General features: G+C 42.2%; 1 protein-coding gene across 6 annotated transcripts in view; it reads left to right on the top strand.

The window, feature by feature from the left end:
* The window catches only part of LOC140607037 (uncharacterized), a 44738-nt gene extending 32260 nt beyond the window's left edge, over nucleotides 1-12478 (top strand). For 3 of the 6 annotated variants that reach the window (XM_072781327.1, XM_072781326.1, XM_072781323.1), the window contains 7 exons: nucleotides 400-518; nucleotides 2701-4496; nucleotides 4896-5000; nucleotides 8088-8137; nucleotides 9605-9659; nucleotides 9741-9880; nucleotides 9983-12478. In XM_072781327.1, coding sequence (XP_072637428.1) covers nucleotides 400-518; nucleotides 2701-4496; nucleotides 4896-5000; nucleotides 8088-8137; nucleotides 9605-9659; nucleotides 9741-9880; nucleotides 9983-10091 — 2374 coding nt within the window. In that variant the 3' untranslated portion in view covers nucleotides 10092-12478. Of the gene's footprint in view, nucleotides 1-399; nucleotides 519-2700; nucleotides 4497-4895; nucleotides 5001-8087; nucleotides 8138-9604; nucleotides 9660-9740; nucleotides 9881-9982 lie in introns of those variants that run through there. The other 3 variants (XM_072781325.1, XM_072781328.1, XM_072781329.1) reach the window with 3 other exon arrangements.
* The last annotated feature ends 4649 nt before the right edge of the window (nucleotides 12479-17127 follow it).

Below are 17127 nucleotides of genomic sequence, written 5' to 3'. Positions count from 1 at the left end.
TTCTATCCTTGATGTGGGCCATATTTTAGACTTACTCAGACTCTTCTTAGAAGTCTACCCTCTTCCTGTATGCTCTTAACCCAAAGTGAGACTTTTGGGTCAGAAGGAGATACTTCTGAACTGAACTACTGATCAATGTCACCCAGTTCTTATCTCTGTCTTATTCTAGGTATATCATACCCCCTACCATCCTTACCTATTGGTTGAGCACCTCTGTCCTTCTCTTTATTTATAATATTCATGAGCAACAATTGGCCAACTGGTCCCTACTCAACCCTACCCAACCATCATATGCCACAAGAATTCCTTTATGCAGAGCCCTGTGAAGACCTTGGCCTGAATCTTCTACTCAAGTAACCCCTTTACCACTAATATAATGCTCTGTGTTTCCATTTATAGGATATTACCTAGCCGTATGTCCTGTTGTCTCTGCCAACTCAAAAATAATATTGAGGTTGTTTGCAAGACAGTCAAGCTGCATTGTGACGGTGAATGTTTGACAAATGCCACACGTTGTGGTGAGTTTGAATTGCCTCGTCATATATATATAATATTTGTATTTAAAGATTTTATTTATGAGAGAGAGAGAGAGAGAGAGAGAGAGGCAGAGGGAGAAGCAGGATCCATATAGGGAGCCTGATGTGGGACTTGATCCCAGGACTCCAGGATCACGCCCTAGGCTGAAGGCAGGTGCTAAACCGCTGAGCCAACCAGGAATCACCTCATGATATATTTTAAATTTTATTTATGTTTTAATTTTTATTTTTAATCAACAATGATCAATTTTTAACTAATGATGTCACTGCATTATTTTTATTCACTTACAGTTCAAACCCCTAAATTTCTTTTTTTTTTCAAAGATTTATTTGAGAGAGAGAGAGATGTGAGTCGAAGGAGGGGCAGAGGGAGAGAATCTCAAACAGATTCCCCACTGAGTGTGGAGCCCATTGCAGGGCTCAATCCCATGACCTTGAAATCATGACCTGAGCTGAAACCAAGAGTTGTATGCTTAACCCACTGAGCCACACAGGCACCCTTAAAATCCCTAAATTTATAAGAACTATTCCTTTGTTATAAGTCAGATTCTCAGTTACATTATTAAATTAATTACTCCCAAATGAAAACATATGCATCATAATTTGTAAACTAATTTCATATGTATCAGAACTCAGGTCCCCCTTGTCTTATATGACAGGTGGAGATATATTTTTGTTTATTGTTTGTTTTTACAAGTTATCAAGAGTAAAAGTGATGCTGATTTATAGATAAAGTTTATTCAGAGCCTGAGAGTTCCTGTTCCCTAACCAGAAGCTGCTGCCTTCTTATGGATACAGAGCACTCTTCTATTCTTGGACTGTCCAACTCTGAACTTTTTCTGAATCCTCAGCTTTTCTATCCAAAAACACTCAGATACTTTTAAGTATTTTTCTGTATACTATGTTTTATTGGCACTAACTTCATGACTTCCAAAATGTGCTTCTGCACCCAGATAGCTTGAATATGGTTCCCTATCAATGATCTAGGGTACATCATAAATAACACTTTGCTACCTCTGTAAATACAATGTTGCTTATTTTTCAAAACAATTTTTTACTAATTACTCCCTTATCTCTTAGAGGTGGGCAGAATAGGCATGTTTAGCCTCCTTTTACAGGTGAGGAAAAATTAGATCAGAGGTGTTAAGTACTGTTGCCTAGCACTCAAGTGTCCCGTTTAGGGCTCTCTACAAGCCCGTTGCTCCTCCTTTCTTGTGACCTTTATTACCTCCTCCTCTGACTCTCATCAACACCGCTGAAAATACTTCTAATTCTTCTGGAAATGAAACTCGGTTGGATGATACTGTGCATGTACACAAGCCATATGCTGACTTTCATGTAGTGGGAAGCTCTGGATGGTACCCTAATAACTAAAGCTAGAAATATTAGAAATGAAAGTGAAGTATATTTCTTCACATTCTGACAAAAAATTTCTTTATCCCTTCTGCATTTTAAAACCTCAAGTATTATTCCATTGATTTATCGAACATTCCACATTGGCATATCTCTCATACCTGGAAAATCTCTTAGCCTACACTCGTTCCCTGCCCAATTTAAGCAAAGAGCCAGGGTGGACTTAGTGCTTTTTTTCTGTCTAGAGCTTATGTTTTGTGTGAGCTGCAATATATGGGAGCAGGGACCAAGCATAGTAATTGATGGGTAGATGGAGAGGGCATGTCCAGATGAGGCCCTACTAGCAGTGGGTGTTTTCATGGGCATCTGTGGTAGTAGCAAGAAAACAAGCACACTGAAGAGATAGAAGGAGGAAACCCCCTGCTCCCACTGCATCTGAAGCAGTACAGGACAGGGTATATGAATACCAGGAGTCACAGTAGATTTGCAGACAGTTTAGCTGAGTGTCTTCCAGACTTGGCTTTTCTTAAGTACTAGATAATTGGCCCTTGGAGACCAAGGATTATGGAATAATCCTAAATGTAGTCATTCACATTGTGAAAGGTTCTGAAGAAATAGCCATTTAAAAAAATACCCTTTTCTCCTTTTGTTGTTGCCAATATAGGTTCAAGTTTGAGTTTGTGTCCTTGATAATGGTACTCAGATATTTGCTGGTTCTTAATTTTTATGACTGGGATGTATGACTGCGGACTGACAAAAACTGTGCTATCAGCCTTTCATTATCAAAACTAGTCTCTTCTTTTTCTGACAGATGAAAAAGCATCTATAATGAATGTAGAAGGATCATTCATGAAGGTATTAAAAGCCCGGAAGAAGAGTACCAGTACTGAGCTGACAATTGAGCCAGAGAAGGCATCCTCAGACAAAAATGGCATCGGTCTGTCAGCCTTTATGAATGAGCAGTTAGACTTTAATGATGAAAGTGATGTTATCAGTGCGCTGAATTACATATTACCTTATTTCTCAGAGGGAAATGTAGAAGATGTAGAATCAACATTACTACCATTCATTAAAACTCTGTTTTCAAATGTTCAAGATGGAGACAAGCCTGTGGGTTACTTGAAAAACAACACAAAGAGCCCTTCTCTTGAACCTGGACCCAACAATTCAACTTACAAAAATAAACTGAGGAAACTCTCTTTCCTGGAAAATTTGTTAGATGCAGAAATTCAAGAAAAAATTGATGAGGTAAAAAAGAAAGAAAAAACTGCCATGCTTATACCTCCCGGGATTTTAGGTCCCAAATTTAAGAAATTGGAAACTGCCCAAGGACAGGAAAAGACCCTTCCCAAGTCTAAGAATTTACGGAAGAGGTGGTTTAGAAAAAACAGTGTTCTCAAGGGCCCCAAGGACCTACAGAAAAGGCACTACAAGGAAGTGGACGTTCAGAGCACCCAAGGGAAACAGAGTGCCCAGTCATTTGTGAAGAACATGGCCAAAGAAAGAAGGCTCAGTGGACCATCCCCAAGGGAGCTGGAGGAGCTTCACATGGCCCAGAGGCCCAGGAAATTAGTGGGAAACTCCGTCCACACAGAGTCTTCATTCATAAAGGAGCACAAGGCAGCAGCCTCTTCTTTCCCGAAGCAAAACATAATGGGCAAGCCTTCTGCCTCCACTGCTCCAAAATCCCTACCTAAGGTGAAAACCAAATCAGAAGACTCAACCTACCCCATTGTTGTTTTAGAAGATGCGAATGCTAGAGTTAGGGAAATGGAGGCTTCCAGACCAGTCTCGCATTCTGGAAAAAAGTATATGTTCCATAAAATTCGCTCACGTATAGTCCAAAGAACACCCAAGACCAAAAAAAGTAAAAAGTTCAGAAAGAAAAACTCACTCTCGAATAGATTGATGCCTGCACAGAGGCCTCCATTGCCTGCCGTCAGGAGCCTCATCGATTCCCCTTCACAGGAGGCTATTTCATCTTCAGAAAAACGAATTCAGGAAAATCCTTTTCCAGAATTATTTACTCTTTCAGAACCTTCTAAAGAAAACACTACTGTAGAAAACACTACTGCACAGAATGCTTCTGAAGAAATTATTTCTCCAGGAAGCACTACTGTATCAGAACAAACTCCCCCTGAATTCACAAACCGTAGGAATCTTTCCAATACATATTCTACTACCACCAGAGACAACTTTGTGCCGACTGTTAAACAAACCAATGAAACACAATGGGAATACCACAACTTGGTCACTGACTTGCCCCCAAAGCCCACAGGCTTCAGTGTTGCAAAGCTCTCATCCGCAGGTGATCTATTTGAAATTCAGCTAAACCAGCAGCTACGGTCCCTCATCCCGAATAATGACGTGAGAAGGCTCATTTCTCATGTTATCCGGACTTTGAAAATGGACTGCTCTGAGACCAATGTGCAACTGGCCTGTGCCAAGCTTATCTCCAGAACAGGCCTCCTGATGAAGCTTCTCAGCGAGCAGCAGGAAGTAAAGGTGTCCAAGGCAGAGTGGGATACAGACCAATGGAAGACTGAGAACTATATCAATGAGAGCACAGAAGCCCAGAGTGAACAGAAAGAGCAGAAGTCAAGTGAGGTGAGGATAACTCCTGAAAGATGGGGTCTGAACTTTTAGTCAGTTTAGGACATGCAATTAAAGCACCCATGCACAAGGACCAGGGCCTCCCAGTCTGGGTCTTGTCTTAGCCATTAATGTTGGCTGAGACAGTGATCTGCCACTTTGCTCATTTAGAGAATGGTGCCACTCTTCCCAGGTAGATGAGAAGAGGACTTAACATACAAGATAAATATATTATTGAAGAAAGGGCTAATGATAAAATTATATAACACATTAGATTTGGTATATTTCTTAAGAACCTATACGCCACTCCACTGAAAGAATGAGGTTTTAGAGTAGCTTAAGAATAGTTAGCTTTCATCCTTTTCTTTGATTTCTAAAAAATTGTTCTTTGTTTTTTGTTTTTTGTTTTTTTAGCCAACAAAAGAAGTTCCAGGTTATGGCTATAACAACAAACTCATCTTGGCAATATCTGTGACTGTAGTAGTAATGATTTTGATTATAGTTTTCTGTCTCATTGAGGTAAGAACAACCATTAATTCAGATTTCCAGAAAATCTTTTGTCTTTATATAGATTCAGAATTTACAAACTTAAAATCAAAGCCACTTTCTCACTTACTGATACTTGGTATTTCTCTTCTGTCTGACAGACTGACATGTACTTCATTCTTTTATTGCCAAGTATATTCTGGGGATTTTTATTTTATTTTATTTTTTTAAAGAGAAGCAATTCTTTTTTTTTTTTTAAGATTTTATTTATTCACGAGAGACACAGAGAGGCTGAGACACAGGCAGAGGGAGAAGCAGGCTCCATGCAAGGAGCCTGATGTGGGACTTGATCCTGGGTCCCCAGGATCACACAATGGGCTACAGGCAGTGCTAAACCGCTACGCCACTGGGGCTGCCCTATTCTGGGGATTTTTAAAGGAACTTTCCATTGCCAGGTGATTTATGGATTATAAACAAGGCAACAAGCCATTAGACTGTTTTGGGACGTTAGGTTTAAGAAGGCCAAGTTAACATGATAGTAACATTTCCTCAACTCAAAATTCTGTGGTTAGATGTACTCACCAGCCACTTTCAGACTACCACTGATTTCTTTCCTTGGTTGAAATGATGAGAGATAGTATCCACCCTCATGGAGCTATATCAGTCATCCTGGAAAAAAGGACATGGCTTAAAGATAAAAATATCATCTTGTTGATTAATTAGATTTACTCAGCAGCTTTTTCCACACACTGAATTATGTGAATAGTTTTGGTTAAAATACTGTAGCTAAAATCCTGCATCAGGCTACTCCAAAGCATGTCATGTTTATAGTCACCTGTGCTGGAGGTTGCCTGTTTACCTTTTCTTCAGTTCCATAATGACTTGGCACTGGTTTATGCCAAGCATAGGAAGAAGAATTTTCCATATCCAATTTCATGCCCACAACCCTGGGAGGACAATATTACCATCCCTCTTTCATACATAAAAGGGGATCAGCTTAAGGCTCCAGTGGCAAAACCCAAAGCAGAACCCAGTTTTACTTAACTGCAAATCCTGTGCTCTTATTCCACTGTTCTGTCTCCTTAAAGATGAAAACACTGGCCAGCATTTGAAACACTGAAATTCAGTGGAAGCCACTGAAAGGATTAATATATTTAATATGAAAAGAGTTTTATCAGTCACCAGAAGATGACCAACAATCCAAGGGTGAAGGGGGCGAGACTACAAGAAATGGGAGATGTTTTGAGTCTGTCACCATATATGCGAGTTCTTTCCTTGTGGCCTATGGGATGTGGGTCTTGTTAGCGAGGCCTTTGTTGCCTTTATACTGTCTTCGTCTATACTTATATTTGTTATAATTTATATTTTTCAACCTGCATAGATCTGTTTTGTTTTTAGGTATGGTTGAGGTAGGGGATCTAACATTTTCCCCCTAAAGAAATACCCAGTTACTTTAAAATCTTTTATTGAATGGTTCATTCTTTCTTAACAGATCTAAAATACTGTTTTTTTGTAAGATTTTATTTATTCATGAGACACACACACACAGAGACAGAGACATAGGCAGAGAGAAAAGCAGGCTCGTCTCAGGGAGCCCAATGTGAGACTTGATCCCCAGACCCGGGTTCACCCTATGAGTCAAAGGCAGATGCTCTACCACTCAGCCACCCAGGCGTCTCTAAAATACTTTTCTTATCTGGATTCTTATCAGTCCAGTTTCCTTTCCCATATCACACTATATACTTAATTCCAATTGCTTTATAATAACCTATTTTGATGTCTGGTAGAGTTACGCTCATGCTCTTTGATCTCCTTTTTCATACATTTCATAGCTAGACTTGCATATCCCTTTACCAAATGTCAGCTGGCCAGTTTTTATTTAAAAAAAAGAAAAACTATCTTGGGATTTGAATAGGATTGCATTGAGTTTGAGGAGAATTGACATCTTTGCAATATTCTAGGAACATGGTATCATCATGTATTCATTTCTTAAAGTCCTTCAGAAGAGTTTTAATGTTTTCATCTCAAAGGTCTTCCCCATTCTTTGCTGTAAGTTTATTCCTAGGTACTTTATGTCTTTTATTGATATTTTTTAATCTTTTTTTAAGATTTTATTTATTTATTCATGAGACACGCACAGAGAGAGGCAGGGACACAGGCAGAGGGAGAAGCAGACTCCATGCAGGGAGCCTGATGTGGGAGTCGATCCCGGGACTCCAGGATCACACCCTAGGCGGAAGGCAGGCACTAAACCATAGAGCCACCGAGGTATCCTTCCTTTTATTGATATTATAAATGGACCATTCTTCCATTTGTTAATTAGTTATTTGTGGAACATAAAAAAGCTATTGCATTTTGCATGTTGAGCTCTTGATTTTGTATTTAGCCATCTTACTGAATTCTCAGAGCACTTCCAGTAAAATTTATTTTTCTATATTTTTAAAGATTTTATTTATTCATGAGAGACACAGAGAGAGAAGCAGAGACACAGGCAGAGGGAGAAGCAGGGTCCATTCAGGGACCCTGATGTGGGACTTGATCCCAGGACCCTGGGATCATGCACTTAGCCAGAGGCAGGCGCTCAACTGCTGAGATACCCAGGCATCCCACTACAGTAAAATTTAAGTTGACTCTCTTGGGCCTTTTAGGTTGTCCATAATTTCATATGCCAATATGTTTTGTTTCTTACTTTCCAATACTTAATTTTTCCTATTGCATTGAGATGCCTGGAATCTTTAAAAGAAGTGTTTTCCTATTGCATTGATTAGGACCTCTTCAACGTGATGAATAGTAACAGGAATAATAGGCATTGAACTCTTGTCCTTGACTTTAAAACAATGTTGCTATTTAGGTTTCTGGTAGATACTTTTCTTTTCTTACTTCTAAGAATTTTTATTAGGAATTACCTGTTGGATGTCATCTAAAACAGACAATAAAATGTATTGCCAGCTGCACACAAGTTCCCAAGTTGGGACTATGGAAGAGTCAAAGGACTACTAAAAAATAGAATTCCTGCTCTCCAAAAAGGCTGAATAAGACTTAAAATACAAAGGAATGAATACAGATTTGGAGGCATGGTTATTGAGATGGGTACCTGTGATATGTTTTCTTCCAAAACAGATTTATTCTCATAGAGCAGCACCAGTGGAAGATGAAGAAGGAGGCTCAAGGTAAATTGGCAATTATTAAAGCAGAATTTCAGAACTAGATTTTAGAACTCCTATTTCACTCCCCTTGTTTTACACCCAGGAAACTACCAAAGGCAGAAAGAATATTGATTTGGTCTAATGCTTTGCCTGGATCCAGCAAAATTAGCTTCCCAGACAAATCTGAGTTAGAATGGAACTGACACAGAGCATCTACTGTCAGTACTCCTTTAAAGAAAAAGGGTGGAGAGGGGTTGGGTGCACCTGTTCCTGCTGGTACTGACCATCAGGCCTGGCTACAGAGTCTTGGGCTAAGAGGCCTAGTCTTCAAGGCTGATGGAAGGCAGAAAAATAGGACTCCTTCCTGTAAAGTGGCAGGAAAACTTCCCTCCTCCTCCTAGTTTTTGATCCACCACTCTCCATTCCCTTTGTCCAGACTCCATAGACTGTTAACTGGGAGAGGCCTTAGGTAATAGTTTGTCTCTTCCTTTTATAATAAGGAAATGGAGAAGAAAGGGAAGGTAAATTGCCCCATGGGCATACTGCTACTGAGTGTCAGAAGATGGTTCCTTTCCAGAGGGGCACTTCTCCTCTGATTATACTGTTCTTGGGCTGTGAGCTACATTTTATGTCACAACTCCGTACATACATACTGTCAAGACATAAGCAGGTTTTTAAAAATATTTTTTAATTTATTCATGAGAGACGCAGAGAGAGAAGCAGAGAGATAGAGGGATAAGCAGGCTCCTCTCATGGAGCCTAATGTGGAGTCCATCCCCAGACCAGGACCACACACGCCCTGAGCCAAAGGCATTACTAAACTGCTGAGCCACCTGGGCGAGCCAACATAAGCAGTTTCTAAGACAAACTTACTATACATTCTGATTCTTTCTATATTGTTTATATTCAAAAATAATATTTTGTGTTTTAGTGCTGGCTGTGACCTTCCTCACTCACTCATTAGCCACTGCCTGCAATGAGAAAGTCAGTGAGTTAGGTAACTTTGTTGGTTGGACTTGTGCATTTATTTGGTGTGAATCAACTTGTAGGATAAAGCAGCTAGGAAAATAGAAACACCTCTCTCTCCTCCTCCCCAGCAAATGATGCCTATGAGACAAAGTCCAAAGGGGACCAAAGTAAACTGCTTCTGGAGAGAGTAAGGTGCTTCTGTGTTATAGTTGCACAGTCTGTTCACTGCACGAGGGCACTTGGCCATAGGCCCAGGTGAGCAGGATGAAAATCTTGCTTATACTCAATGCCAAGCCACATACAAAGGCCTCCCCAGAGAAATTGTGGGGCCATTATGGACATACATGGGAAAATTCTGGAAGTGTAGCATGCGTGGGATTATTTTCAGGATCCGAGGTCCGTAGTGATTTTGCTTCCTGTGATTATGGACTGAGATGTCCTAATAGGACCAGAGATACACATTGTGAGAGGCATGGGAAATGGCGTGAATCACTAATTGTCTGCATATGTGTTTCCTCCAAGGCTCTTCTTTAATTCTCTGCTGCATAAGAGATGTTCAATCCAACGGGAGAATCAGGTAAATCTGAGGAAGATAAAGTCCCATGGCTGGAGAGAGCAGGGGAAATGCAGAATTAACAATGTCCTTTCTGTTTTCTAGGGCTTTTTCTGGAGAAGGCGGCCACTGTGGCTTCGGGACATGTACAGACCTCTCAATGCCACACGGAAGAAAAACATGGCACAGAAGCTACACGACAGGGATTCTTCTGATGAGGATGAGATTTTCAACAAGGAACCAGGGTACCTGATTGGGGACAATTTATACTTCTTTTCTAAAATGAGTTAATTATGAAAAGTTTAATTGTTCCTTTACAGAGTTAAAGGCATTCTTCTTTTTTGCAGAGAGAAAGGTGGTGCCCCAGTAGAGAAGCCTCGGGCTGCAGATTCAGCTGCTGAAGACCTGGGTGAGGAGAGCGACAGTGAACTCCGCACCGTCATCGTCCTCAAGTGACTTTGTCCTGCCTCAGGCTGTCTATAAAGTTTATTTTTATTTTTATTAAAAAATTTATTTTTTATTGGTGTTCAATTTGCCAACATATAGAATAACACCCAGTGCTCATCCCATAAAGTGCCCCCGTCAGTGCCTGTGACCCAGTCACCCCTACACCCCGCCCAGCTCCCCTTCTACCACCCCTAGTTCGTTTCCTAGAGTTAGGAGTCTTTTATGTTCTGTCTCCCTTTCTGATATTTCCTACTCATTTTTTTCTCCTTTCCCGTTTATTCCCTTTCATTATTTTTTGTATTCCCCAAATGAATGAGACCATATAATGTTTGTCCTTCTCCGATTGACTTATTTCACTCAGCATAATACCCTCCAGTTCCATCCACGTCGAAGCAAATGGTGGGTATTTGTCGTTTCTAATGGCTGAGTAATATTCCACTGTATACATAGACCACATCTTCTTTATCCATTCATCTTTCGATGGACACCAAGGCTCCTTCCACACTTTGGCTATTGTGGACATTGCTGCTAGAAACATCGGGGTGCAGGTGTCTTGGCGTTTCATTGCATCTGTATCTTTGGGGTAAATCCCCAGCAGTGCAATTGCTGGGTCGTAGGGCAGATCTATTTTTAACTCTTTGAGGATCCTCCACACAGTTTTCCAGAGTGGCTGCACTAGTTCACATTCCCACCATAAAGTTTATTTTCTGATAATGGCTTCTCAGCATTGCTTGTAAAATACTTATTTTTCTCATATTAAAAATGTATAAATTAATAACCAATTCTAGCCATGTGGTAAGGAATTAAAATGGAAATAAACATGTATATACAGGTAACAGGGGACATTGGTGAGAGGAACAGACCTGAATCTAGAATCCCTCGTGGGAGACTGTACTTCCACAAGAGGCAGTGCCCGCAAGGAAGGATGAATAGGAGTATCTTCCCCTCGTTTCCCCAATAAAACCAGTGTCTGAAAACTGGAAAACATATCTATTAAATCAATTGGCAGTTTATTCTGGCGCTCTCCCCCCTGGTTCACCAAATACAAGTTATTCACAACATGCTTGACCTGCCCATAGAAGATCATCTGTTTCTGGCCCCTCTTGTAAGATTTTTAGCATTACCAGAATATTTGGATCACTGAGCCTAGCTCCACAGTAGGGCTAAGGCCTCTTTTTCTTCCCAAGCACTCAAACTCATACACAAAATATATGCCCTGTCTTGGCATAGGGGGTTCTTCATTGTTACAAGCTATAGATAATTCACATTGGGGTATTTTGTTCCTTTTCTTTAAAAAAAAATAATAATCCCAACCCTTGGATAGCTAGCAGGGAGGGGCTGGAGGGCTAGGGTAAAGAAAAATGTGTGAGGGTGGTAATTACCCAAGACTGCCCTCCTCACTCCTTTATTTCAGAAAATATATTGGTGGTGCCACTTACCCATTCTCATGGACCACCCTACTAGCCTCTCCTGACTCCATTGAGGGTCAGATGTGTGCTACCATGCTCTCTCCCAATGCCGCCCACCACCAAACCTACTACTGCCTTCCTCAACCAACACAGATAATGAAGCACAGGGATAATGAAGCACAATCTGTGGAAGAAGCACAACTCCCTCCACTTCTGGGATGCCAGGGTGGCTCAGATGGTTAAGCATCCATCCCTTGGTATCAGCTCCAGTCATAATGTCTTACAAGGAATGGATGCTCACCACTGTGGGGCTAGCAGTGGTGAATGTCAGGTTACTTTATTTTTTATTTATTTTTATTTTTTTTTTCAGGTTACTTTACCACAGCTGCTTTCCATACATTCAAAGCTGCTGCTGCCACTCAAAAGTCAGTACATTTTGGGAACCCACTGCTGAAGTCACTGCAGCACTCCATGGTCCCAAGCCTGTGACTGGCAACATGGAGTCCCAACATGTAGCCTGCGCATCTGCTACTGCAGAGGAGGAAAGAATGGTTTCCACCTCCTTTTCACCCCCTAGATTTTATGGCAGAACTCTGCTGTCAAGGGAATCTGTGAAATGTGGTTTGTGGGCTTCTAGCACCTGCAAAGAAAGGGATAGAAGTGGGTAGCTAGAGCCAACCAATACTATCTAACAAATGGGTGGGTGTTAAAGTCTTTCTAAAAGGAAGGTGTTGTCTACATGGAGTAGTAACATGGTGGAGAGCTAGCTAAGTCAGAAACACAAAAGGTGTCATTTTAGCTGGGCAGCAGGTTAAGGTACCAGATATTGGATACCAATCACATGCAGTCATCCCCAGAGGTGACTGGAGAAGCACTTGGAGTTGATTCTTAGTTTGGCCTCCAGAATGTTCTCACTGGAATGAAAGCTGGATGGACTAATGGCAGTGAGGTATCTGAGAAAACATAGCCCCCATTCAAAAGGGCTGCCAGAGGAAACGGTGTCCATAGGGAAATAGAGTTTCTAAAAATGTGGCTTTGTGGGGATCCCTGGGTGGCTCAGTGGTTGAGCGCCTGCCTTCGGCCCAGGGCGTGATCCTGGAGTCCTGGGATCGAGTCCCACATCGGGCTTCCTGCATGAAGCCTGCTTCTCCCTCTGCCTGTGCTCTGCCTCTCTCTCTCTCTCACACATGAATAAATAAATAAAATCTTTTTAAAAAAAAAATATGGCCTTTGGACCTCTAAACTCAAACATCCTTGGGATGCTTATTTAAAAGACTGATCTTCGGATCCCTGGGTGGTGCAGCGGTTTAGCGCCTGACTTTGGCCCAGGGCGCGATCCTGGAGACCTGGGATAGAATCCCACGTCGGGCTCCCGGTGCATGGAGCCTGCTTCTCCCTCTGCCTGTGTCTCTGCCTCTCTCTCTCTGTGTGTGTGTATGACTATCATAAATAAATAAAAATTTAAAAAAAAATAATAAAAGGCTGATCCTGAAAAATAAGCAAATTGATTTTAAAAGCTGATCCTGAACATCTCCCCTGTCAAAAACAAACCAAACCAGGCATACTTAAAGTGGTCCAGACAGATTTCCAAAGTAATAGAATATTGCAGTGGCACAGGGAAAAGAGTTCATCATGAACAGAACTCAACTGGGATAAGTACAGAGGTGACTGAGTATTGCACAGGGAGATTGAGGGACTAGGGAAGGGAATGAGTAGGGGCTCCATAGTCAGAAGCCAAAGATTACAAAAGGCAGGAAGGGGGTTAGCCCATATGAAACCATCTGGATTTGCTAACTGGCACTTACCAAAGCTAGACTCCTACTCTCTCACAGAAACTGGGAAACAGGGGCCTTATCTTCAGGTGGTGGCTGGAATAAGCAACAAATTCTTTAGACAGCCTTGAGTTTCACGGGCAGGCACTTTAAGGGAGACTGGGGTCTTACTAGGGCAGTGGTCATGAGCTGCTGAAAACTACGTTAGTGTTTGTTCAAGTCTTCACAAGCCAAATAAGGTTGAATCAAGAAGAGGGCTCAGAGGAGCCTGGCTAGAGTTTAGAGAAAGAATCTGTTACCATTCAGATGCCCACCCCTCCTGAGCTGATCTTCAAAACAGAGGGACCATTCTAACAAGACTGTTTATGCTCACCAAACTACTGGCGTAGTTAGTGCAAAGAGAACCAGGAGGTGGAGCAGAGGTTCCCTGGCTTCTTCAGGACCAGAGGTCAGCAGGGATTTGAGGGTGTGAGAGGCGGGCAAGACAGACTGAAGATGACCAAAAGGCACGACTGAGATTCTCACCCTTGGCGTCTCAAAGAGTCACACTGGCTGGCTGCTGCCACTATGGAAATCAGGGCCTCTCAGTCCTGGGAAGCGCCAGGCATGACCAGCTCTGGCCCCTGAGGTCCTAGTCAGGGTGAGATGTTGTTGAGACCTGGGCGACAGTGGTGGGGCACCCCCTGGGGGTGTGGGAGGAGGCACACCCATTCAAGAAGAGGAAAGGTCCTGAGGTCTGAAGCAGAAGCAGGAATGGTGCTTCAAGGTGAGCCTTAATGTGTTCCAGTGTAGCACTGGAGAGGGGTCTGGCGCCACACTGTGGAGTGTTTCAGCTTACAGGGCCAAGGGAAATGAAGACTTCAACCGGTGAACAATACAAAGGCTTCATGTAGAGAGGGCTACACCCTACAATGGTGGAGCAGTAAAATAGGAGGAGCCTGGCTCCCTGACACATGAACCACCAAACTAGCCCTGGATTACAGTACTTAACCAGATCATTATATGAGAGATCAGTAAGCTTCTTTTTTATTTAACCCACTGCTGTGTTGGGTCTCTACTACAGTGGCTGAACCTATAGCCTAATAAAGGTTAACCAATAACGTTATAACCAATAACGTGTATTGGTTATCTTTCGCCACAACAATGCTAACTAATAAACCATCCCCAAACTCAGTGAACTGGAATACCGGTTCTCACAGGATGGCTGGTCCAGCTGTACTTGAATGCTCTGCTGGCTGGGTCAGCACTGTTTCTCCGTGCTAGTCTGCAGATCAGCAGGGCTAGCTAGCTCTTTTCCACCTGGGTGGGCTCTGGGGCCCAGGCTGAAGAGGCAGCGGCAACCCGAGGGAAGCATATGAGGCCAACCAGAAACTTCATTGGGCCTCTCCAAGCCTAGACACAGAACTGTCATACTTTCATTTCTGCCTAGTCCATGGGTCCAAGTAAGTCACATGGCCAATCCCCGAGCCAGGGGACAGGAAAGTACACTCTGCCCACAGAGAGACACAGCAAGAGTGTGGGTGCAGGGAGGGCCAATAATCCTGTCTACTCAGGATGTGACTGAGTCCTGGTTTAGAGACTACACACCAAGGCCCCGCTCTTCTAGGTGTCCCTGTAAATGCAACAGAGTGAAAGATAGCACCCATCAATGTGAAGGCCCCACCGCAGTTATCTGTTAGGTCAGGAACCCTGACGAGGCAAGAATCCCATCTTCCTCTCCCCAATGCCTAGTAGCGGACCCTGCCCACGTGATGCCTCAGGGATCTTACTGGATGAATTTTAGACCATTTCTTCATTCTCCACATATGATTTCCTTATGAAATACAGACTGACCTCCTAAAGGTCAACACATAGTACTATGAGTTTGCCCCATAGCCTGCATAGGGACTGTGCCATTAGGAGCAGGAATTTGTACCTAGATCCTGTCTACACCAAAAACTGTATCCACTGCCTCCTACAGGGACCTCCAGAAGTAAGGGCTTCTACAAGTTAAACATCAAAACAGGGTAGTGAGGGGAGCCTGGGTGGCTCAGTTGGTTGAGCGATCTTACCTTAGGTCATGATCTCAGGGCCTGGGATCAGCCTGTGTGGAGCTCTGCACTGAGTGGGGAGTTTCCTTGAGGATTTTCTCTGTCCCTCTACCCCTCCCCTGACATTCTCTCTCAAAATACATAAATAAATAAATGAATGAATGGATCTTAAACAACAGGGTAGTGAAATTTCTTTCTCTATAGGTCTTTTGAAACTGGAAAGATTCTGATTGCCTGAAATATCTTCAGAGGGAGGCTGTCAAAAGGCACGACTCTAGTGGGGGATCTGCGTGGACTTGGGACAATTTGAAGAACAGTGAAATTGACCATCAGAGCTCCCATGGCTCCACAAGGTCCCTGGCCCCCTCATCATCTGTTTTGCTAGATCTCAGGGCAAAAGCAGACCTGGCCCAAGATGCTCTACCTTAATGCTGCCTTTCCCTGCAGACTTCTCACTGCAAAGGAGAACCACTTGAAGAGAGCCAGGATAAATCCTAAAGAATGCCACCATCACCACTGAATTCCAGACATGGGCATGTGGGTGGAAAATATATTTTAGGGCAGTGACTCATGGTAAGTTGCTTCCTCCAGTCCCTAAATGGTACTATTCAATGTCAAGCTACCTCAGGCTCTGGCTGATAAAAGCAGAGGGAGAGGGAACCTAGTGTCGTGAGCTGTGCTGGTCAGGATACATATACATATACATATACATATACACATACACATACACATACATATACATATACATATACACATATACATACGTAAATATATACATACATATACGTTTTGTATAACTTACCCAAATTTATGAAGACCATATGTATCAGTCACTGCTCTGTACGCTCCAAGTGAAAGAAATCCAACTAAAATATGTTTGAACCAAAAATGTCATACAGTGAATTAGCTTATATAACCAGGAAGCCTAAGTACTTAAAGCTGCCTGCATCTAGGGTTCAAACAAGTCATCTTCTCCCCATCTATCCCTCAACTGTGCTTTCCTTTGGCTTCAGGCTCTGAAGGACGCAGACTCCAAGACTGCAAACATGGTCATTCATCATTCTAACTCTACACCAAAGTAGAGAAAGCCCATCCTCAAAAGTCATCTTTTTGGGTTGCTTGGAGCTGTATCTTGGAGGCGAACAATAGTTACATAATCACAATTCTGTAAACACTATCAATTATCAGGAAAGAGTGGCATAACTAAACCCCAAGAACGGACAGGGGTGTTAAAGAACTAACTCCTTGCCTGTGATAATAGGAAGTCCACAGACAGTGTCTAAAATGGATAAATCCAAAGCTAGAATTACCAAGATAGGTGGGGAGATAAGCACCAGAAGATTCAGCTAGAAGTAAGCATGCCCAGAGAGCTGGCTCAGGAGGGAAGGTGGGGATGGTCAAGGGGAAGAAACTGCTGTGGGTCATTATGTTTCCTCACCATTTGATGTCATACTATTTGAACTGTAAACTATATATAATAATAATAACTATTGGGGAATTTTAAAAATTCATTATTTTTGTCCAGCTTTATTGAGGTATAATTGACAAATTAATAATTAAAAAGAGAGCCAGGATAAATCCTAAAGAATGCCACCATCACCGCTGAATTCCAGACATGGGCATGTGGGTGGAAAATATATTTTAGGGCAGTGAAGATGACTAGCTATAGGGCACCTAATTCTAATTGCCATATTTTAAAAGAGTGGGAAGAACCAACTTCCTACAACAGAATCCAGGGGGAACATTAGCTATTCCACTTTTGAGAGAAATGGTTGCATTAGTCCTTGTTTGATGACTTTAGTCAGCTGCCAAGTAAGGATATATCTGGGGTTCA

This window comes from Canis lupus, chromosome 16 (assembly GCF_048164855.1).
Source record: "Canis lupus baileyi chromosome 16, mCanLup2.hap1, whole genome shotgun sequence".
NCBI classification, from domain to species: Eukaryota; Metazoa; Chordata; class Mammalia; order Carnivora; family Canidae; genus Canis; species Canis lupus.
The sequence above is the reverse complement of the archived record's forward strand: the minus strand, read 5'-3'. Positions and strand labels throughout refer to the sequence as shown.